Source organism: Lutzomyia longipalpis, chromosome 2 (genome assembly GCF_024334085.1).
Source record: "Lutzomyia longipalpis isolate SR_M1_2022 chromosome 2, ASM2433408v1".
Taxonomy (NCBI): Eukaryota; Metazoa; Arthropoda; class Insecta; order Diptera; family Psychodidae; genus Lutzomyia; species Lutzomyia longipalpis.
The window spans coordinates 37,350,163-37,375,141 of record NC_074708.1 but is presented as its reverse complement, the minus strand read 5'-3'; the positions used below and the strand labels follow the sequence as shown (position 1 = coordinate 37,375,141).

At 32.8% G+C, this 24,979-nt stretch overlaps 2 protein-coding genes across 4 annotated transcripts in view; both read right to left on the bottom strand.

Moving 5' to 3' along the window:
* Nucleotides 1-24,979, bottom strand: part of LOC129790576 (basigin-like) — a 49,917-nt gene that overhangs the window by 23,121 nt on the left and 1,817 nt on the right. The window lies entirely within an intron of this gene.
* Nucleotides 3,895-20,472, bottom strand: LOC129790565 (uncharacterized). Of its 2 annotated transcripts, XM_055828125.1 has the most exons (3): nucleotides 17,313-20,472; nucleotides 12,505-17,009; nucleotides 3,895-9,284 (listed from the first exon to the last, which is right to left on the bottom strand). In XM_055828125.1, the coding sequence occupies exons 2-3, from the start codon at nucleotides 12,602-12,604 to the stop codon at nucleotides 8,215-8,217; spliced, it is 1,170 nt and encodes a 389-aa protein (XP_055684100.1). In that variant the 5' UTR covers nucleotides 12,605-17,009; nucleotides 17,313-20,472; the 3' UTR covers nucleotides 3,895-8,214. The 2 variants fall into 2 exon arrangements, with proteins under 2 accessions (XP_055684100.1, XP_055684101.1); XM_055828126.1 differs by lacking the exon at nucleotides 17,313-20,472 and having other exon boundaries at nucleotides 3,895-9,281; nucleotides 12,505-17,058.

The window sequence follows — 24,979 nt, the reverse complement described above, 5'->3', positions numbered from 1 at the left end:
AAAAATGCGAAACATTTTGTCGCCATTTGCAGTTTTTGTCCCTCTAAAATATGTTTCAAAACTCTTTTGTAGACTTGTCGCGCATTTTCCGCGTAGGTTTTCATCTTTTTAAATTAATTTTGCATAATCTTCTTCTTCTTCTTTTTATGTTTTTCAGGGCCGGACGTTATTTCGACATCCACACAGACATTTTGCATAATCAATAAAAATGTCAAGTTTCTTGTAATAATTGTTTTATTATTTATTTGAAAAAGGAAAACTCTCCGCGGAATTGCGCGACAAGTCTACGAAAGAGATTTGAAACATTTTTTTAGAGGAACAAAAACTGCAAATGGCTACATATTGTTTCGCATTTTTTGGCAATCTTTAATTACATTTTTCTCTGTGATCCCAGTGAATATTGGGGAGTTTCTCTCAGGATTTTTCTATTTTTTCTTATTCTCTACAAGATGAAATGGAGCAAAATTGTTCTGCGACAGAGGAAGTTTTTTCATGGCCAGTGCATGAAGTCCTTTTGTAAATAGTTCCATTGGTGATTTCTCTCATAGAAGAAGGTTAACGAACTTTTCAAGCTAACGTAACATTTCTCCTCTTAATTCATCAGTGGTTTGTTTCTCAGTGCCACAAAACGATAATTCCACAGAATTGATCTAACTACTCACTAATTATATGGTGTGTTTGTCGTCACCGTGAGTTGTATGTTTTTCAAACGAATAAGAATCAAATGAAAAAAAAAGCAATCAATTCAAGACAATCAGGTCAATACCGCGATGCAATTGAGTTTGATATAAAGTTACATTTTGTATAAATTTATATTGCATTCGCATGAGAATATCACATTGACACGCACTTTTCTTCAGAAATATTGGGTGCAATTGAGTGGAAAATCGATCCGTTTGTGCGGTTGTTTTGGCGGCGAGGTTAAAATGCATTCATTTTGTATGAATTGCAACATATTTGTCTATGTAGTTAAATTGATGCAACATCATTTTGTTGCTATATTCTCCCTGTACGTGTACATAAAATGAACATCCAATGTGTAGTAGAGAGAGAACCTGAAGATGATTAATACTCATCTGTATTGGATATTTCAAAGAACTTCTGTGTTCCAAATGAAGTTAAATAATTAAAAAAAAATTATATTTAGAAAATAAATGAGAATTTTGCAAAAGCAAAAAAAAGGGATTTCTCATTCTGAGCTTTAGAGAAGCTTTTAAAAAAAATGATTAAAACTGAATTTTTTATCCAGCTAAAAAATATCTAGAACATGGATTAAAAAAGACCCCCTAGGGGTTTTTTTTAAACCTTGTTCATGCCAAAAGCAAACTAATGTCCTGCTGAAAAAACATTAGATAGGTTGTTTCGCGCATAAAATGTTATGTTTATTTCCTCATACATACTGTACATATTTTCCTTCACACTATACCAGCATACAGTCCAAACTATTAATATTTATGCAAAATAGGGGAGGGCGGGGCTAATAAAGTCACTTAAGGGTTTAGAAAAAGCCTAAAATATCATATTTCCTACCTAGATAGAACAAAATGTTCTGAGAAAGAGTTGTAGGGCAGTAAATTTCCTAAAGAAATGAGTTATACATTTCGCTTTATCTGTTTGGGAAATATGATATTTTGAGCTTTTTCTAAACCCTTAAGTGACTTTTTTAACCCCGCTCTCCCCTAATATTTTAGCAGTAAAACCTACCACAATAGTTATATTTTAAAAATTTCTTTCTTCGAGAATGAAATTTTTGCCATGTGGAAAAAATATTGATTTCCCACAAAAACCACAAGAGTTGAATGAAATTATAATGTCTTTCTCCGCTCTCTCTCTCAATGTTGGGTCCAAATTGCCTTTCTGTTTTATATGGCAAATTCGATAAGAAAATTGTACTATATGTAGGTATGGGTTCGAGTGAAATATACAGCGAAAATGCAATTATGATTATAATTGATGAAAGACCCCTACACCGCAATGGTTGAATGGAAAAATACTACGAAAAAACACATAGAGAAGGAAAATTGTGAAAAAAAAACTGGGTGGTGTATATTAAAGGGAGAGTCCGTCTCACAAGGAACATACTTTTCCAATCAACAATATTAAGACACAAGAAAAAAACACGAAGAATGGAGAAAAAAAAGTGGTTAAAGACAAATCTTATAAACTGTTAGTTTTTCACGAAGAAGAATTTTCTTATCGATGAAGGATTTTCTTAGAAATTTTTTCCAGAGAGAACCTCCTTGGACACCTTTCAAATACAATGCCTTATTGCCAATAAGAATTCCTATTAAAAAACCCTTTTGAAAGTGAAATACTATGGCTTTCCTTTCTTTTTCACCGCTAAAGATATTCTTATACTCCCCGCATGAATGAGAAAAAAAAAGACGAGAGAATAGACAAAGTGCAAAATTTTCCACAATAAAAATATATTTTCAACCATTACAGACACATTAGCTGCTCTTCCTTCTCATCTCTAAAGCACAAAGCCCCAGAAATATATACAAATATATATGTATACAATGTACTATCTATAGTAGGTATATAATAAAGTCGACTTCATTTTAAGCACATTCGCTTTTCTCTGTCTGCGATCCATATTTTTAAATTGAGCAAAAATCAAACATCATCCTCCTGGCACAACGCCCTGAAGAGTATATATTTGAAAATTAATCTGACAAAAAAAATCTCTCCTCTATGTACTATATGTACGCCCCTTTTGGATTTTCTTTGTCACATTCTTACTAGACTTTTCCCTCCATCGTCGTTCTAAAGTAACAAATAATAATTATCATAAAATGAACTTTAACGATTATAAAATAGTTTAAAAAAAAGTCAATAAAATTTCCCTTTTATTCATCACTTTACTCCTTCTTTTTAATATATTTTTTTACTTTCTTTTCTCTCCATCTCTTTCACATATTGTTAGTTTATGCATGTATATGATGAGAAGATGGTGAGTGATGAAAACACTCGTCGGAAGCACTATAATTAATTTCTTCGTCAATTAATTTTAAGTCTTCACTCTCTTGTATATGTTTACTATAATTTTTTTTTCTTTTAAATTTATTAATAAACTAAACAAAAACAGTTTATTAAATACATCTTTAGCATTCACATTGTGTCTCTTTTAGCATGTTAAATAGAGCTGATTGATAAAGCTTTCTGACTCCTTTATTTATTGCAGCAGGTTCAAATCCCGGGACGAATAAAATTCTTTTTAATGCAAATTCTTTTCGTTTGCGCTCTAAATTCTTTTTAATCGCAAAAAGAAATAATCTTTTATTAAACACACAAGTACATATAAAACAAATTCTTTATATTTTATTTAGGTCAAACATTAATCTAATGCCTTACTAATGTATCCACGCATATGATAAATCATAAAACATTCCATTTCTGACGAAATTCCATGCAGACCATTTTAGCATTCGCCTCACATGACTCACGAAGATTTTTTTTATGAGATCTCCCTTCAACTCCCCCTCTTGCCCCTCTTACCCCCTCCCCCCCCGGCTACACCACATGCTTTCGGCAATTGCATTTTAAGGCGACGCGTGAGAAATAATGCCATATTGCCTTGCCTTTGAATGAGAAAGCAATAAAATCTGTTGTATATATAGTGGATGGAATATATATGTATATGAATACAGGATAGAGCATCAAGGACATCATCGAACTATGGTCAATGGAATTTCCCACCCACATTCTATATTTATGTATGAAGAATATATGCCTAAGCACATGGATAATCTATATTAATTGGACACGTTGTCATTAAAAGTGCCACACCACACAAAGTTCAAACATATCCTCGAAAAACTAAAAGTAAATTAAATTTATTTAATCGCGTCACGAAGTTAGCACGCACCCACCTGTCTCTCTTTTTACTTCTCATTTCTTTTTTTTTTAATACAAAATACACCCCCATAATGCTATTTTGTGGGTGCTTACTGTGGGAGAAAGAAGAGGATGGGGGTTTTTAGTTGAGGTTGGGTGATTCCAACTGCCTGGTTTGTATGAAATAAACTCTCACTCTCACTCAACTACATTACCACCATGCTATGTATATAACTCGAAACAACCCCCTATGAGCAACACACATCACACAACAAATTTCAGTGGATAAATTAATGTGCGAGAGTGATTCACAGGTTTGGCCATTGGAACTTCCCTTACTCCGCAAAATTATAATTATGTGGATGGCACACGAAAAATAGACGCTTCTAAATACCTACATAAAATAGCATACATATATAGCATTATATGTATAGTATAGTTAGTGGAATATTTAGGTGAAAGTTGCCTTCATCCACATATCAAACATATTATCCTCTAACCACATACACACACCCACAATTAATAAATATACTTTCATCCTTTCATCACTTATAACTTTTTTTTCTTCTTCTTCTTCATCAAATTCTTCTATAAGTTCCCATTACAAAGTCCTTGACTTCTTTCTTTCCATTTTGGATATACAGCATATATACCTACATACATAATGGTTTATATTAATTGGCAAAATACATAATAATGATGCGTAAAACATAAATTTCGTGTTATAATTTATTTTTGCGATGAATGGCCTTTCACTCTTTCTTTTTTCCTTTTTATATTGTTGCGCAAAATTAAGGAAATGGAGGTATATAGGTAAGAAAGGAGAAATGAAGCAAACTCCTCACAATACATGCCATTTTTTTTTCTCTTTTGGCAAAGAAACCTGAAATGGCCGTTCTACCTTGAAAGGTTTTTTTTTCAATCCTTCTGGCAAGAATTTTCAAAGAAAACTTTCAAAGAAAATGCTTTTTGTTTGGAGAGAAATAGAAAAGAACGCTCTAGCTCTTGCGCTAGAGCTTCGGTAGTCAGTACTGAGACAGCGGTGGACGCATTGCCAATTGATGATGACTACATTAATTATTTAATTAATTTTAATTGAAATTAAATCAAACCTTGGAGCAAACATTAGTAATAAGAATACCAAAAAGCTTTCAACAAAATCAATAAAAGCAAAAATCAATCCCTTCTTTCCCACCCCTCCTCTACTTTTTTGATGGATATTGCAAACTTAATGACCTAAATGTAAGCAAATTCTATTTCATCGGGCAAGGCGATTTACCCCCAATTGATGGTCACACATTAACTTTTTCTCATCAATTTAATCTTGTGAATTCAATTCAATCTCACCCACTCCACACTCCCTCTCCATTCTATTCTTCTCGTTTAGCCACATCTTTTTGGCCAAAACTATGTACACAGACACATGTATGTATATAGTAGTACAATATTTACCCAAAACATCCCCCCTTCTCGTCGATACATCCTCCTCAAAGAGAAAATCATCCACATTTCTTGCTCCCTCACATACAATCGTTGGGGCTCTTCGACCACTTAAGACATTGGGTGCTGAACTTTTCGGCACGCCATCCCCCCTAAGAAAAGGGGTTGTATGTAGTATAGTCGAGGAGAAATTTGAGATCTTGTCAACAACTTATGTACAATACATATGAGTCATGTGTTGGAAATTTTTGACAGACAAAAAGAAAAAGGAAAACTTTTACATTATACATAATCCCCGATATGTCCTGTCAGATTTCTTTTTGAAATTCTATTTTCTTTCTCTCAAAAGAAAATTTTCCTTTCTTAACAAAGTTTTAGGTATATTGTTAATTACTTTATTAAATATTTCAATTTATAGTTGTTTGTCTTCATTCAATGTTTAATGAATTAATTGTTTTATAGAGAAAAAGATTTGATTTTTCAAGCGAAAAAAAAATCATTTAAAATTTTGATGAATATAAATGAAAAAATCCATTTTTTTCTTCATGACGCGTTGGCACTGAAAAGAAAAACTCTATTATAAAAGTTATAATTCTTTAATATTTTTCACAATGTGTGGCTATCCTACTGAGACGCTTTTCATAGTGAATTAATTTTTTTTTTGCATTAAAAAATTAACATCAAGAAAAGAAGTTTATACGTCTTAACTCTTAGAAAGAAGTTTAATAAATTTTCTGAAATATTTTCTTTCAATAAAAAAAACAGCATAAAGTAGATCAAAATTAAATACAATGACAGCGGCGTGAATCTCATCAAGAAGTCCAATCACTTTTATATTCAACAAATAATTCTTGCAAATTAGAACACTTGTAGATCTTCAAGGTTTTGTTTTGCAATTTAAAACACTCGCACTATGTAGGGTAGGATATATACCTCACTCCCTCCTCCAACTCACAAACTAAATGTTTCAATGAATGCTGCAAGAGCCATCGATTGTAGCACTTTAGCATTTCCCCAATGATTCTCCGTCAATTTTGCAATTCACACACAGAGAGAGACAGTGCGAGAGAGAGAGAGAAGGAAAAATCGGAAAAATGAGGCAATAGCCGACAATATTCCTTTTGCAGGGCGTCACACGGGAAGTCCGCATATGTACAAAAAATCACTTTCCCTCACAGCAGCCGTTCTCTATTTTCCAAATGATTTTATAGGTTGTTACCTACATATATAAAATGTAGGTATCCATTTCCACTCTAGATTACCCATCGATAAATTCAATGGAAATACGAAAAAAAAAGAAGAAGCTTTCAGCTGTTCTATTAACTCCGATGAACGTGTTTGTGTTAAAATAATGAAAAAGAATAAAAGAATGGTAAGGGGAGAAGTGGAAAAAAATCCATAAATTAAAAGTAAAACTGCTTCAAGTTTATGATGTGGAATTTGTGTCGATGCTCCGACATTCCTTCAATATATATAGGTATAGTAAAACCAGTGGAAGGCAAACAACTAGACACGGAGGAATTCAGTGAACTACAAACATTAATTTATTTTCGAGCTTTTTTCTCTACTTTTATCCCTCTTTGGTCAGTTACCCCCGCCCGTGTGCGCCTTGCACACAACCCCCATGCCACCCCCTCAAATAGACCCCCATTCATATTGCGCGCCTTATTGGTCTTTTTATTAATATATTTAGAACATTTATCAATTAATTACCTATACTGATTGATTGATTTTAGTAAGTACAATGGATGGAGGACATATTTGCCGTATTATATATAGCGAGAGAGGAGCACAGGGTGAGGCAATTTTTTTATTTATAAAATTAAAATTATTAATAGATCAATTTAGGTTAAAAAATTAAATTAATTCTTTTGACAAAGAAAAATTCAGATTTTTTTTTAACAAAGAGTTTATAATTTTTAATTTTTTATCAACTCCCAGCAAACATCCACACATAGCATATAAATACACGCACACAGAAGTTTTGTCTTCATTCTTCTCAATGACTATCGATGTTGCTTTTAAAAAGGAGGAAGAAACACATAGCGGTGGGTAGGGGGTGGTGGGTGCTGCTCAAGTGAAATGAGTCGACTTTTTGTGTCTCCCCATCGCTCCAATCAATTAAAATCAATCGAGAGAGGTCACACAATGATGTTGGGAATGCTACACAACATCAAGAAGAGCCCCGCAAGCAATAGATATTTCAAAGTGACGAGACAAATTGACTATGAGAAGAGGAAACTTTTCAGACAAACCAATTAATTCTAATAAAAAAAAACACAAAAAGGGAATTAGAATAAATTGACTAACAAAATTCATTCGATAGCAGAGTTGTTAACAAAGTATGAAACTATTGTAATAATAGTAAGGAAGATTGCTGCTTATAAATATGTACAAAAGACTATTTTATAAAAATAACATTTTGTTTGTAAGATAGTTTATATAAATAGCACAGCTATGCTATAAATATTATTTTTTAATGCGGAACAATTAATCAAAAAAATGCACTAAATTCATGAAAATAAACAATTTCAATCAAAAAACATGAGCGATGCTGGAAGAAGAAAAAAAAAAGAAGAAAAGCTTTGAGGGGAGGAAGGAAGACGAGATGGGGGTTTTATGTGATTTCCAACTTTTTGCCCATATTTATGATTCTCTTTTCCAATCTTTTTTGCTGTAGATGATTTTTTTTCTGGGAAGACACCATACATATGTAGATTTTTTTTTCAAGCTCAACTATTTGTATATTTTGGAGAAAACTTTCACACAGGGTGTCCCTCTTGCAGGTCTCGTCAATTGTATGATTAAATTTTCCCGAATAAAATGGCAAAATATATTGCAGAGGAAATTCAAAGATTTTTTTTAGTCAAACCAACAGTTGGAATTTTCTTCTCTTTCATCAAAGAGAGAATTAAAGATTTTTTTTTATTTTCCTATTTAACGCTTTATGGGAAGAATTCTCTTTTTTTTTGACCCACAATTTTTAGAGAAAAAATTGATTTTTTTTCCTTGACGAAAAATAAGACCACCCTGTGTGTAAGATGTTCTTTTGATGATGATTAATCTCTCACCCTTGCTCTTGACAATTTTCTCCAGTTGTTTATCTTTTTCAGCAATGATGCCCACCACAGTGGGCTCCATCCCACGTGTGCTGCCCCATTGTGCCTTCTTCCCAGAAGTATTTTCCACACGATTTGAATCCACTCTTGTCGTCGTCATCGTCATCACCTTCCCGCTGTATCCTCTGACATCACTCTCACTTCCGTGAGTGATGGCACGAGCCGTGGATGATGTCATCGATAATTTCTCAATAACTTCCTCAACCACATCGAGTATCGCAATGGGTATGAGATTGCGGTGTGTTGTCTCACTCACAGCAGTAGATACCCCCCATATATCCTCACCTAATTCATTGACATGAACATTTTCCATCTCAATTTTCCTCCCATTTCCCCCATCATCCTCAATATCAACCACTAAATCATCGTCTACTCCGTCGTCGCCATTATTCACTCTCTCCACAATCTCCTCCAAATCGGCCTCCTCTTCTGCACCATCTTCACCATCATCCGCCTCCACCACTACTTTCTCCTCTTCACGTTCATCCGCATCTTCGGCATCCATCCCATTCCCAGTCGTACTCGTGCCGGCGTCAATTTGACTGTCGACATCATCATTACTAGTTTCACTGGTGGTACCATCCTCAGTGTCCAGCTCTTGTGTCGTCGTTGCCGGCCTCGACGACGTCAATTGCGACGCCACGACATCAATCTCGGCGGCCATCGTCGTCGTCGACGTTGTCCTTGCCTTCCCATGCTTCTCCCGCTGACGATGTCTATGCAAATCCTCCCACTTTCCACCCATACCACCGCCACCACCACCACTATTCACCACGACTCGCAAATAGTGATAATTCGGATGAAGTGTATTGCACTGGTACTTCCCTTCGTGCCATGGTTGTGCCTGACTCACCCCCAATGTTGCCTGAATTACATTCTCACCATCTTCTTGACCCAAACCAATCCATCCCAGATGGTTGTATTTTACCATCAACGCACAGAGTTTTTTTTTCACAAAATTTTTCCCCCAAAGAAAAGAAAATTTTCCCAAAAAAAAAAACAAGAAATTCCAAAAGAAAAAAATAATAAAGAAAGAAAGAGAGGAGAGAGAGAAGAGAGAAACATCAATTAGTTATTGTTAAATTTTAACCATTAAGTTTTAAAATATATATACACAGACAACTCCGCATATTATTCCACACAATGTTATGTTGTGCTTTCACCAAAACTAGCATAGAACTTTCCCTCTAATTTTCTACCCACTTGAAACTTTTGCATTTTCCTCTCTCCAACACACGTGCTGGTTCGCTCGCTTACCAACAGTGTAAGATAATAAATTTTGTTAGTTCTCGCTCTTTTTTTTTCTTTCCTTCTCCATTCACAAAGCCATTAATACATTGCAACAAGCCTAACCAGGTGCATCCAAATAGATTAGCACCGGCATTATCTTTATTTCAAGTGAACAATAGACTCTTAATTTGTTAGTAAGTGAGTATCCTTTTCATGTGAACTTGTATGAGAATTAAATTAGGTAAATTTAGTACAAATAGAAGTTTCTGTACTATGTAAATAAAGTTGGAATTAAGTAAATATTCCAACACTGTTCCTTATTAATTTACATTGTTATGTTATCATGTGTTTTTCAGTCTAGAAAAAATATAGAATTTAATTTCTATTTATTTTTCTTTTCAAACGAAGAATCTCTTCGCGAATTTAAAAAAAAAACCCTATAAATCTCACAGATATTTCTTCTTGAATCCCGCGAATCCCTTTAGTCCTGTAAATCCCTATGCATTATACTTTCATTCCTGTAACTTTTCTTCCCCCTTAAACTTCCTTTTAAACTTTCCTTTTTTCACGAAAAAAAAATCTTTCTTGTTTCCGAAGATAATTTCTTTTCCAATTTAAACCCAATTTTGGGGTTATATAATTTTTTTGTCTCACAAAATTCTAAATCGAATGGAAATGATTTGTCATTGAAGTTTCCCCCCTTCGTTTAATCCATCAACTTCCGCTGCACGAGGACACCGTAGACACACACACGATGTGAAAAGAGAAAGTCACGCGGGTGGGTTTTTGATGAGTGAAGAAAGGGGGAGGGGTGAAGAAAATCTTGAGAAAAGGATGAATGAATTTGTCCCTCGTCTGAAAATTATTAATAGATGGTCTTAAGGACGAAAATAAATAATGGGTTGTGATGGAAAGGAAAGAAGAAAGAAAGAGAGTATGTGTCAGTGCTGACGACATGTTCTCCCCGGGACTAATGCAGGATTATCGTTAAGCAGAGAAAACTTGGTAATAAATGTGATAATGTGATAAATATTCTCAATGTGTCTCTCAGTTAGAAAATTTGCATTATTCATTTTATTTTTCAACCCCCCTTCAGTTCGCGGATCTTTCTTTTTTCCTCTTCACATATGTGCTTTAAAAAAATCATTTAATTCTTTTTTTTGTTTGCTTGTCTATCTGCTGAGTGCATTGGAGTGCTCGTGACATGGTTTTAATTGCAAATTAAAGATTGAGATTAAATTGGAATGAAATTTTTCATTTTTACCTATAGATTTTTTTTTAATGTGAGACAAGGTTATTATTCTCGTTATAATCTCCTTTTTATATATATTTATATTTTATGTGTATTTTCCAGCAATTTCCCACAGTTTTCTTTTTGTGCACACAACCCCATTTTCCTGAGTTTGCAAATTTCCTTTCTATGTATATACATATTTCTTAACATCTCTTATCACCGACTATCTAAAGTATCCTCGCACCTTCTTACCCAACCATCGAAGATTTTCCCTTCAACTTGCGAAAATTCTTGAGAAAATTCTCTTCCTCTCTGGATTTTCTCATACAAAATTCTGACATTATTAAGTAAACACTACATGTGACTCATTCTTATATAGTTTTAATACAGTTACGGAAGCCCTTCCGTTTGTGTTTTCTTTTCATCTTTCATGCATGAAAAATTTACGCCAATTTAAACAAAAAAGTTTTTATATTAGTAAAGATTTTTTAGAAAAGAATTAAAAATTAAATCCTTTCGTGAAAGAAAATTTCCTATAAGAAGCTTCATCCCATTAATAACCCTTTTCAGCCATAGAGCAACCACATCTAATTAATTAACTAAACATCAGAGGATTTTCTCCATTAAATTTGCATAGATAAACATTTTCCCCTTTACATGCCTCGGCTGTGTATATGAGAAAATTATTTTTTGCTTCTTCCTTCCTCTTAGCACCATATAAGAGTGTTTGGAGAGAATACCAATGTCTGGCGTCCGATGAAGTTGTTGTTAAAAGATAATTAAAAATTGAAAGTTTATTTTCTCCCACATCCGGTCTAACCCATACGTAAACATGATTAAAAATGCATTTAAGATTCATTGCATTCTTAACTACAAAGGCGCTACAACATACCTTTTTTTCTTTCTTTCTTTTTTACTTTTTCAGATAGAAAAAAAAACGATAAAATCGAATAGATAAAATATGAAAGAAAGAGAGGGAATTTGTAAAATAAATTCCTCAACTTATTCATAATTTTTCTTCACATGCAACTTTTTTTTTTTTAAACATTGTTGCAGTCTAGAATAATTTAACTATCCTACCTAATATGTATAAAAAAATTCTTCTGATGCTTCCACGACAGATTTTTTTTCTTTTTTCTCTTCTATGTCTTTCAGACGATGGTAAGCATATCTTTACCGTCTGGTACTACCATAAAAGTGCATTAATGGAGAATTTATATTATAAACATCATTTTTTTCTCTTCTCAGTTATTATTTTATGCGTGAGAAAGAGGAAAAGCTCGCCTGGGCACAGGAAAAGTTCTATATCAGCTTTATTCTAAATGTATTTATTGTATGAACTGTACATAAACCAACATAAATTATCCTTTAAAATGAAAATATGATTTTATGGGAAAATAATATTGAAAAGTTGTTGTTGATGCAACATCAACATGTTTAAAAGGTCCAATTTTAACGTGAAAATTATTCTTTTTTTTTAATTGTCTTAACCAGAAAAAAATATTTTCTCTTGAGCAACAAGTTGAAATAAATAATTATATCATTATGATATAAAACATAAAAAGCTTTTAAACATTGAAGAACTTATCATCATCATTTTTTTTTTAATAAAACATTTGTTTTTTTCTGTACAATGTGCAATACCTTCAATATCAGATTCGGTGAGTACATAGGAATTTTCATCCTTCACATGATGCCTCCCAATGAAATTGCTATATTTTTCAATTAATTCACCATCTTTCATCCACTGTATGGATTCACTTATCGATACAGTGCAGGTTATTGAAAAAGGTTGACCCACATTTACATACGGTGGCCCAATGTAGACCGTTGAGTACAGATTATTTGTTTTATATCCTCCTTTTGCTGCATGTCAGAGAGAGGAAGAGTTCACACATTGTACATTGTCTCACACCTTTAATGCAACATTTTATGTATATTATGTTGGGTGGGTGGTATCAATATACATAAATACAGGAGGAATATCCTTTACCAAAATATCTAAGACTATATCCCATCTAATCCTTAATACAATTTAGGGCAGAGGAGAGCCTCAAAATAACTTTCTTTATTCATGATTTTTTTTGTATTCTCTTCTCTGTGCATTGAAGAATTAATGCCATTTTAGCATTTTTCAAGGCATAGATGCTACATTTCTTTGTGTTCTATTTTTGAGAATTCAAATGCACTCAAGAGGAAATAAATAAGAAGACATTTGTCATAAAGTAAATTTATAAAAATTGTTCCAACTCCATGTGATTTTAAGATTATTTCAGAAACATCTGTTTGCGAAGGGTCAAAAATAGAGAAAAATTCGCCTCAATAACCCCAAGTTTCCGTTGCATTTTATAAAAAAAAATAAATAAATAAATTTTCCACACGGAAAAATCTTGATAAAAAATGCCCCAAAGAGAAAATTCCACAACACAGTGTCAACACGTAATCGTCTGAGAAGATCATTAAGCAAAATATTAAGGTATAAATAAATAATAATTTTCAAACCGTGTACCATGAATAAATATTTTTCCACCCTCCCCCTAAAAGTCTACATTACATACATAAATGTAACATATACAGTATATAGTTACCCAAAATGGTCAACAAGACGAAAAATCGTTCTCTCTGTGCTATGAATAGTTGCGCAGAGATTTCTATATATTGGCTCATTTTCTTATCAAACCCCCATATCTCACAACATGGTCAGCGGACCGCAGCAGTCACACCACATTAATTTTTTTTCCTTCCAGCCCCCTTCACACTCCTCCTGCCACCCCCATTCGCCATCACTCAGGTCATTCCAATTTTATGTACATAGTGACTGTGAGTGAGAGAGATCATCAAGGGTAAAAAAAAAACTAGGCAGCATATTAGACACTCATTCAGAGGGCAATGTCTGCGCCAAGAGTAGAATATATTTTGTATGAAAAGTTCATCTCGTCAATTACCTTCCACCCCCGCCCAAAAAAATCTCTAATCTCTTTTTTTTTCGCTTTTTTGCATCATCTTTTCGTCCACCCTCGCACTATTTATTCATCATCATATTTCAGGGTTTCACATCATAATCTTTCACCCACTATACGTCTCTCTCATTCTCCTAAATGTGCAAATGTGCATTGATCAACAAAAAAAATAGTCACTCATCATTCTCTTAGTCAGTGTTGTATGTATATAAAAAACCAATCGACTACCCCCTAAATTCTCGCTTTGAGAACGATAAAAAGGTTATTTCAGGGCATTTACCATTGGTGAGGGAGAAAACACTACAAAAAAAAAGCTTCAATAGAATGTTTCAAATAACGAACACATAAAATATATAATTTCTGCTTAAAATTCAATGTAAAAATAAAAATTTTCTAGACGCAAAAAATCTTAAAGTCAAAAATAAATTTTTTTGAGCTTCAATGTCCTTTGAAGCATAACAACTTTTCATTTTAATAAAAGTGAAAATGATTGTTTATAAGAAAAGTTTTAAACCATCTTACAATCAATTTTCAAGAATTTTTGGTTAAAAAATTGACTTTTCTAGACAATGAGCCTTATTCAGTGACCAAGAAACCCTTAAAGTCTTTGAATTTTGTACTAAAATTTAAAGATTTCAAGCGAATTTCAAGGGTTTCAAGGGTCGCTGAATAAAGCCCAATTTTGAAAGAAAACTTCTTGAAAATTCCAAAGAAAAAATTCTAGGAAATCAGGTTTGATTAAAAAAAAATAAACCTCAATTTTCTTCCATATATGTAGTATGAATTTATAGAATTTTACAAGCCTGTCAATTCACCCTATAAGATAAACCCCATAAAATGTTTCAAATTCTCTCTCAATGAAAAATATTTCTCTCTGTGATACTTTGGTCTCCTCTTATGGAAATTTTCTGGAATTTTTTCTTGTAATCTTTGCATACATTTTCCAAATATTTTCCTCAAACATGGGTTTTTATTATATTTGACAATAGGAAATGGTCAATCATGTGCAAATATGTGTTCCTTCACTGTTTAAATACTGCTGAATATACATACTTTTTCGCATATAAAATTGCTTAATGAGTCAGTTGGTCATTATCATTATTTAGAGAAGAAATACGGAATGTTTGGGGATTTTCCAACAAGAGATAAATTTGAAAATTTTGCAAACTTTTCATATTTCTTAGAAGGAAAATAAAGTTTTTAAACGCATGAAAATGAGGCTATTTTGTAAAATATCGGTTTCGCCATCTATTGAATGCTACACAAAACATTCCACAATGTCTTACTATTAATAAAAGAAAAGCAATGGCAAAGCAAATTGCTCACAATAAACTTAAATTGAATTTGGGGAAAATGTTGCCAACAAATCATTTTATTTTCAAAATAATTTTCCTTTTCACACAGAAAACATAATATGTAATAAAAATTAAATATGTATATGCAAAGCGAATCATTGTTGATTTGGGAAAGAAAAACCAATTAGCAATTAAACACAGAATCGTCAAAATAAATCAATTTTTGCCAGAGTGTGGCAAAATCCTTCATTCTTTTCTCTCTGCGCTTTTAGCAAATTTTTTTTTATACCCATACATGAATTTTGCACTCATTCGCAATTTTTTGATGATTTGAGATGTTCAAGTAGTATATTTTTTTTTATTACCAACACTATACAATTGTATATAGCAACAGAAAATATTATTGCTGAATGGCATTGGGGGTTTGAAAAGTAGATTATACTTCATGTGCTGCAATATCAATTTTTCTCCTTTACCACAACACATTACATATCCACCCAATACCTCCCATATTTTGCCTTTTTGCGTTAAATAAATCTCTTGCTCTTTTCACATGTCGAAGAGGGAGATTTTATATTCATTTCGCGTGCATAATCCCGCCCAAGGCAACCCCTCATCCTTGTCTTCTATTCAAAATCATTCTGCATATTAATTTTATTGTCTTGCACATTAAATTTTGCACAAATTTTCTCTTAGAATTTGTTGCACACGACGAAGAGATTTTCTTTACAACCACCATTTTGCTATTTATTAATATTAAGATATAATTGTTGTATGAAACTAGTACGAAATTCCTTTTAGAATGGAATCCGTCAGTCATAAATGAGAGATAAATTACAATTTTGTCATCTTCATGTGTGTGCATGGTTGGCTAAATTGTATAGCTTGAAGGCAAAGGAAAAAATGATAAAAAAAAGTCAGATTGTTATATATTGTTATCAGAGTGAATTATATTTTGTAAGTCAAGTGCCTCTCATAGCAATCCTCTGCGATAAGATAGACTTTTAGTAATTTATATTTCAATTCTAGTGCTAAAGGCTCTTGTATAGTACTCCATCTGTGCCTTCCCCTCCCCTCCCTGGTTACCCCCTTTTAGCTGTACTCGTTTTATTATTTTTTTTTCGTGCCCCATTCCACGTCATATACAATTTTCTTATCCGAAAGAGTGTATGACTTTTTTTTCTCCTCACTCCCATCGTCGTCTCCCCCGCGCGCGTCTTTTCTTCTGGAATTACACATGGTACACAATTTTATTATCACAATTGTGTGAGTTGCTTAACAACAGCAGCCCAACAATAAGATTTTCATGTTGACACCCATATTTAGAGGAGACATGATATTTCACCCTCATTTTTTTTCACTCTCTCTCTCTCTCTCTCTCTCTCTCTCTTTGCGCCGCGTCTTGTATGGGGGTCACGCGGGGAGACGATATGGGGGTCGTAGCTGTGAGAAAGCAATGAAGAAAAAAAAAAACAATATTCCAACAAATGCTGACACATATATAACTCACAGAAGAACACCAAAAGAGAGAGAAAATTCACAAAAGAGAAAATATTTAGCCAGACACCCGGAGAAAAAGGCAAAAAAAATAACTTGGAGAGAAAGAGTAATTTTAAGTACAACGACTTTGAGGGGATAAATATTGAGTTAAAAGAGAAAACAACGAGTGAGATGGAGAGAGACTCCTTGACTCCTCTGAATGCCTTGGAAATTTTGCACAAAGGAAAATTCTCATGTTCTTAATGCTTTAAGAAGAATTCTTGCAACCCCACAATCTATATTTTTTTGTGCATAAAAGAGTAACAACAACGAAAAAATTAAGGGATGAATCTGCAATTTTTTTCGTGATAGTAAAGAATTTATGTGCCTACATAAAATTCTTTCATATTACCAACTGTTGGGAATTCAATTTATATTGTACAATATTTTATTAAAACATTAAATTATCTGGGAATTGATTGAATCTGGGAAGTGTTGCCGAACTTAAGGTAGACACTCTCCTAGCTTTCTGGAAGTTTTTGGATTGATTTATGGTTGTATGATAATGACTCCATAAAGATGCCCACCCAAACCCACTAATCCAAGTAACAGTCAAGGGGGTGTCATACCGCCTTGAGGGATACGAAGGGCCTTAGAGGCTCAGTGATCCCCAGCACTACTTGGAGGACGTCAGCAAATCTACAAAATCTACATCTACCAACTGTTGGGAATTCAATTTATATTGTACAATATTTTATTAAAACATTAAATTATCTAAAAATAAATTAATTAAATTGAAAAACTTTTAGTTGATTATGCACAAAAAAGGTCACTTTCACTCGGTTGGGAAATAGATTACATTTTCCCACAGTTAGTTTTGAAATTAAATGAGGTATAACGAAGCGCCAAAAATTTTTTGGCAAACACATTTATAACCCCTTCGAAAAATATATAGTATATCACAAAACATATTAAATCCTTTTATAATTTGCTCGATTAAAGTCTTTAAACTGTAAATTATTTTCTCCTTTCTAAAATATATTTATAAACTATAACATAATTAGAATAAACGCGAAAAGTCACTAAAAAAAAAACGTTTTTCAAGTTGAAAGTCCTTTTCGTGTGCTGTAATGTTATGTAATATAGTACATTAAATAGTTTTTAATTACATTAACATGTTTTTTACTAACAATTTTCAATGAAAATAACCTCCAAAAATACACCATAACATCATGGTGTGTACTCTAATATGTATACTGTATTTAAAGTTAATGCAATATTCACACGAAAGTGACACAAAATTGTTGAAGAAAAAAAAATTCCAATGATTCTTCATGAGATATTTACACCTTGTTGTGGGAGAGTAGCAAAAAAATCCACCCTCCCCTTGGCCTGTGAGGATAGAGGGGTGTGTGTGGTGAAAAATGCAAAAGAGGATATTCAATTGACACGCAACATTCTTTTATCCTCTCCACAAAACTCACACACACACACACACACCTCAGAGTCAGATGAAGGAGAAAATTCATGCGAAATTCATCCGGAAGGAGTTTCAATCAAATTGTCAAAGATTTTCTCTCCCATTCCATCCACAGGCAACAGAAAAAACCCTTTTTATATAACGGACACAGGGGAATCGCTTTTCGCGAGGAAGGATGTGAATTTTATACATATATCGAGACCTATATTTATATATCAATACATTATACCCTTGGAGAAATGTGCTCTCAATTTTTCCTATTTATAATTCTTATACATTTGTGAAAACATTCAAGGATGTGAACATTTTCTATTCTTTGTATAAAAATGAGATTTTCAAATGAATTTTTATCGAATTTCCTGTCATATATGTAGAATAAACTTCTTGATGGGAAAAAAAATTATGTCTCCTTTTAGAATTTTCTCTCAAATGAAGTTACAAAGAGATTTAGATTAAGATCAAGATTTTGTGGAATAGTTGTTCCTAGAATTCACAAGATGTTTTGAAGAGAAAAAAACACCCTCTCCAATAGAGGTCAAATCATTGATTATCTTTTACTCTAAAAACTTAATAGAAAATTTCCCTGGCTAAATGATGATGCTAAAATGAGAAAGAGCCCAGCGGTGTAAAAGAGGTTTTGTCGTCATTTGGTTGGTGAATAAAATAGCTTTTGAGTTTGTTTATGAAAAAAAAAGAAAAAGTAAAAATTTCTCAAAGCAGTGAAAGTCAGTTTGACCAGTAATTTCTGGTTATGCACCAAAAGAAATCACTATTCTAGAATGAAAATTTTATTATAAATCTCTTTTACGTCATCGATTACAATAGCTCGCAATCTTTTTATACCCGAGCTAAAGTGGAGAGAGAAAAAAAATGTTCAAATTGAACTTTTTTTTTCATACGGCTTTTTGTTGTTGTATGAGAAAAAGTTATTTTAATATTTATTTTTACATACATTACATGTATATATCAATGGTCTTTTTGTGCTAAAAACTTCCCCTCCTTCTAATTGACACCGCGTGTTCAGTGTCTGGTAACTCTTTAAATTGCTTCGTTTTTTTTTTCTTCTTTACTTCTCTCTTCACAATTTACTCCTTCAATTTTTCTTCACACATCTCTCGTATCTTTTCTTATTTTCTTTACGAGAGAGGTGCCATGAAGAAAAAAAAAAGAAGAATCAACTCTCGCCTCACATTTCCTATATAGCACAGCAGAAGAAGCAGCAGCACCCAAACCACCCATACCTTATATTTTTGAGTGAAGGAGAGATTTCGATGAAGGTAAACATTGGAGATATTTGTGAAATATTCAACAAGAACAAACTGAAAGGAAGAAAATTATGTAGTTCACTTTTTTTCTCTCTCTCACTTCATCTAATACCTCCTCCTCATTCTAACTCTCCACACACCTCACAGCTACATATATATGTTATTTTATGTGGTGTTTAGTTTGTGCTTATTACAGACCCATTGAATGGAGGAGGAGGAGGAGGTGGCGAGAGAAAAAAACGCGGATGCTAATGTGAAAATAGTTTTAATCGATTGCTAATGCAATAACACACAAAAAATCACAGCTAAAATCAAGGGGTTTATTTCACTAAATTTTCCTTTTTTCACGTACATAATAAATTCATTTAAATCGTTAAAGAAATTTTTAAACAGCCTATAGAGGAATCTAGAACTAATCCTTGATTTTATTTTCATAGGACTAGAACTTTACAATAAATTAGAGAATTATTTATTCTAAAATGTTCAAAAATAAATTTTCTGCAATTAAATAATTCTCATAATTTTTCCAATAAAAATTTTCCCCTAAAGAAAAAAAATCTCCAAAGTATCTGGGGGAGATTATCAATCAATCTTCCCCTATATCGAATGCATCTGCAGAAACCATCAATATTTCCACACAAACACAAAAAAAAAATAGTTTATTCAAAAGAGCATCCCCGAAAAGTTGTCAGGACATTCTTCAAAGTACAAAATTAAATTTTGCCATTCTCGTGAAAAATTTTTCCATTCTCTCTATTTTCATTGCAAAAGCAGCAAATTCAATTTCAATTGCGATGCTTGTGTGCAAAATAGTAATTTGACCAATGGGTATGAATTTTATGTGTATGCCATGTTCCCTGGCAACCTGCCCATCATCATCTTGAATGTGAAACAACACCCAAAGAGTCAAGCAGAAAATATACATATAGATTTGACCGGAGAAGAGGCGCATCAGGGGATGAAGGAGTAACAAACAAGAAGAAGTGACTTCCACAACCAATGAGAACGACAACACAAAACTATTTACACCATCAACCATCGAAATAACACAATTTTAATTGTTCAATGCTCTCTCTCTACACGTACCAACAAAATTATCTAACTAAAACAAAATAAGTTTGAAAGCGGAAAATAATTTTTATCGTTTATTACGGGTTTAGGAGTAATTTCTCCGGGTCACGCGGTTTTAATAGACTATGTAATTTAGGAATTTTCATTTTTTTAGATCAATCAAAATCGTCTTAAGTCTGATCTGATTTTTTCTAAACCAAAATAAACTTCTTAAAATTAGACTACAGCTTTCTTTAAACCATGTTTAATTTTTTAAAGTCAGTCCTAAGATTTTAAGCAAGGCTTTTGTTGTAGACTTGAATTACTTTATTACTTAATTAATTAGGAAAGAGTACAACCGACGTGACGCTAACCAATACCTGACTGAAAATTTTTTTAAGGTCAGGCTTTTAAGATATTAAGGTTAGATCAGGCTAAACTAAACCTAAATGCTTCTTAAAAGTCTGACCTAAAGGAACTAAGGTTTGGTTAAAAAAAAAATGCCTGGCTTAATAAACGGCTTAACTTTGTTTCTTAAGTCAGGTTGAGGTTTTTTTTTAAGTTAAATTTGCCTTTTTTGAGGTTTTATACAATTTTCCTTACAATTGTTTAAGATGAAGCTTTTAAGGTTTTTATATTTCAAACTGGTTAGGTCTAGAGTACAATTAACCCTATCTCAGCATGATTTAAGAAACTTAAGCTCAGTTTAAAAAAATTAGATCTAGTCGGTCTAGTTTAAAAGAACTTGATATTTAACTTAAAAAAACTGAGATTTAGCTTAATAGAAAGACCTCGATTATAAAACTTAAGCTCATGTTATAAATCTGGGGCCTGGTTTAAAAAAAACTTAAGCCGATCCCTTATGCTAAAAAAAAAGTTTGCAAACAAAGCGACCTAATTTGAAAAGTTAATGTTGTGCTACTTTTGTTAAAACAATTTATTCTTTTAAATTTCCATAATTGAGGAGCAAAAGTAAAGAAAAGTAAGGAAAATGTATTCGCATCAACCCTAGAAACAAAAGTTAAGCACCCTGGTGTACACTTTTCTGCGATCTCTTCCCCAACTTCCGACAGACAGAGGCATTTAACAAGGAGTGATACAAACCACCCAACTATATACGAGAATACCAGAAATAGTTGCGGAGAGGAGATGTATCCACATTCATGTGGCAATATCTATTTTAAAATGCCGCATGTAAATTGAATCTCCTTTTCAATTTAATTCCCCAAATACAGCGAAAAGAGAATGAGAGAGAGAGAAACAAAACAGCAGCAAGAGCAATTGCGGGGGGTGTTAAGGGGAGGAGGTTGTTTTTGTTAGCGTTGTTCATGACTTGGAAAAGCCAAGAAGAAAAGTATGTCTGCACTTTTGAGATGACTTTTGTTGTTGCAACAAAATTCTGCCTCCACCAAATTGTAAATAATGTCACATAAAATACCTTTTGAGACACAGACAGAAAGAGAGAGAGAGAGTATTCTCGTGCAAAACAATTTGGGAATAAATATGAAAATGCATGAAACAAAAAGACGATGGCGTGGAATGACGAGTGAAACAATTACATTTGCACAATTGTTTTGTGGAATCTTCCCAATTCAATGGTTTTATGTACTACATATGTATATACGAGGATGGGAGACAATCTATAAAAGGGAAGTCATCCCAGTAAAATACCCTAACAAATCACCAATCGAAATCCCAAAGAGTTGAAGCATAAACCCTTCTACCACCCACCCACAGCCCATCCTATATGTGGAGAAGAGTACAAGAGAGATTTTGCAAATAACCTCACACCTTCCATCACAGCAGCTGGTTCACCTTCATCCTGCTGGAGAGATTTTAAAACTTTTCCCATCTCCCCCCAAAAAGCTCTGTGTACGTACCTGACGTTTACCTATATACATATAAGATACACAACACATAATAGTACAGTAGCCACATAGATTTTAGAGTATTTAACGAAGGAATAAAGAGAGAGAGAGTTAAAAAGCCTCACTCTCTCTGGCTTCTTCATTCGTATTGTTTCATTTGCAGGAGAATCAAAAACTATTTTTGAACAACTATTTTTAAAATTAAATATATTCGTACATACACCAGATAGAGAGAGAGAGAGAGAGAGAGAAGGGGCAAATGCCAATCCAAAGCTTAATCCCTCTAATTGTTTCTCTCCTCATCTCATCCGAAAAGCCCACAAAATTCATTGAACAAAAAAAAATATTTCCACCATCACACCCAAATGGTTGTTGTGAGTCACACGCTATTCAGCAGAAAATTCTCACATGGCTCCCTCCTCAATCCACATAGTATAACAATGGAGGAGAACACCCGCATAGAACAATATTATATCGTCAGGCTGGCCACACCACTATCGCGTGAAAGATGATCCATCAGCAAACACGATCGAATAAGCATCAATATGAATTTTTGTATGTAGAGAAAGAGATAGAGAGAGAGAGATATGAAACGCGCATTTAGAGAGTATTTTGACGTTGTACCCCTTGTTGTCAGGATGGATGGACAGCCGCCACATAGTGTGGTGTATCTGTATAAACAGCTCGTGAACCTTAAAACTCAATTGCAAGTTAATTACACGCACCCACCAAATAGACAAAATTGCTCAAGAGAAACCAAGAGAAGCTCATGAAAAAGAAAAAGCAAATTAACACGTCTTTCCGGGAACTTTTGTATAGAGAGACACGTTGTAAATTAAACTGACACACCACGTCATTGTTGGAAGTTTTTCTTTGTTGTTGTTAAGAAACTTGATTTATATTATTTTTAAAATTTTAGCAAAATTACTAATAGAATGATAAATTCTAAAGAAAGAATTTTTCCCTTTTATCACAGATTTCTTACAAATTATTAAGAAACTCTACTAATTCTACTTGATAAGTAATTATAGAGTATTTCCCCACAGAAAATTATATACATGACAGAATTAATGTTCATGACGAATCTCATAAGTTAATTTAAGATACTTGGAGAGCTGTACGTAGGTAGAATATTGTTAAACCATAAATTTGTCATCCATGCACCTGACTAAGAGAGAACTTGTATAATTGATTTAAGAAAATTATTCAAATAATTCAATTTTAATCTATTAAATTCTGAATTATCATTTCTTTAGCTTCTTTATAAATTCTTTTTTGTCTGAAAATTCATGAATTTATAGCAAATAAAAAATCAATGTCTATTTCTTTAAATTGAAACCATAAAAAGGCTTGAAGTTTTATTTAAAATTTACCTGTAAAATATTCGATAGGAAATTAAAATATTCTATTTCTCTATAGATTTAAAAATTCTACTAAATATGCCCTAATTCACCGCAGAATTTTTTGTAGGAACAGGGAATATTTAGGGATTTAGGAAGATATTCGACTTAATAATCAATACAAAAAAGAATTCAAAAAGCTTCTAAAATAATCCAAAATTTGTAGACAGCACAGACACCCTTCAAATTTTAGTTAGAAAGAGAATTAAATGTTAGTAATTAAATCATTTTCTTCCAAGAATAAAATGAAGTTAATAAGATAAATGAATCAGCTAATTTATCAATGAAATGCTTGGAAGTTTCCGGTCAAAAGAGCTCTTCAACCATTTAAAGCTCTTAACAATTAAGAAATTAATATTGAAAGAGTAGATCACTATCGCAGTCAGTTAAGGTTTTACTTTGGAATTTGCACAACGGAATGTGACCTTCAATCACAAACAATCTTTATCTTTTCAATTTACATTTTCAACGACTCTCTGTGAGAAATAATTACTTCATTCCTCGGAAATTGTATAGTGAAATGCATTCTTTCAAAACTATTAAAAAAAAATTATACGATCTATGATTTCATTAGTCATTGAGACAAAAATAAGAAGAGAAGGCTAAAAAAAAAACGGAATAAGAGACAATAATTTTTCTTTGATGAATTTCAAAGATAATTAAGAGTATTTCATGATACCAGAAAGGGGTGATTTCAAGGGAGTGTAACTAAACAGTCTATTAATCTAATTCATTATATTTTATTTCCTTCATCGTTGTAGACTCGAAATTACCCTAAATTAGTAATAATCAGTATAACTTCTTAAGTTGAGTATTTTTAACACTCCGTATACTGTGACCAAAACACTTATGCGCATTTCTATGGGATAGGTAACCAACCTCATAGAATTTTTCGCAAAAAAAGCAAATTCTTTCTGTTAAATGAGCTTTAATAGACTCCTAAAACCATTTAAGAATAAATTTTAAATAGTTTTTTTTATGATTAAGGCGGAATTAATGGAAAAATATCGCTCTGGGGTCGGTCACCTACCCCTCAGTGCATACGGAAGGTTAACCCTTTAAGGTTTTTTGGGTCATACGCTGACCCAAAACGTGAAACATTTTATTTTTTCAATTATTTTTATTTATGAATGTAATTGTTTTTCCATGTTACAAATGCATCAAATTCACGCATAAGGGGTCAAAGAAGACGTTCTGAGTGAGAAAAGTTCTCTAAAAAATTCATAGAATAAAAATCGCGATAAAAAAGCGCATGTTTCAATGTTTTTATGTTTCACGTTGGACGTTAAAGGGTTAAACTAAAAAAATTGCTCCAATTTACC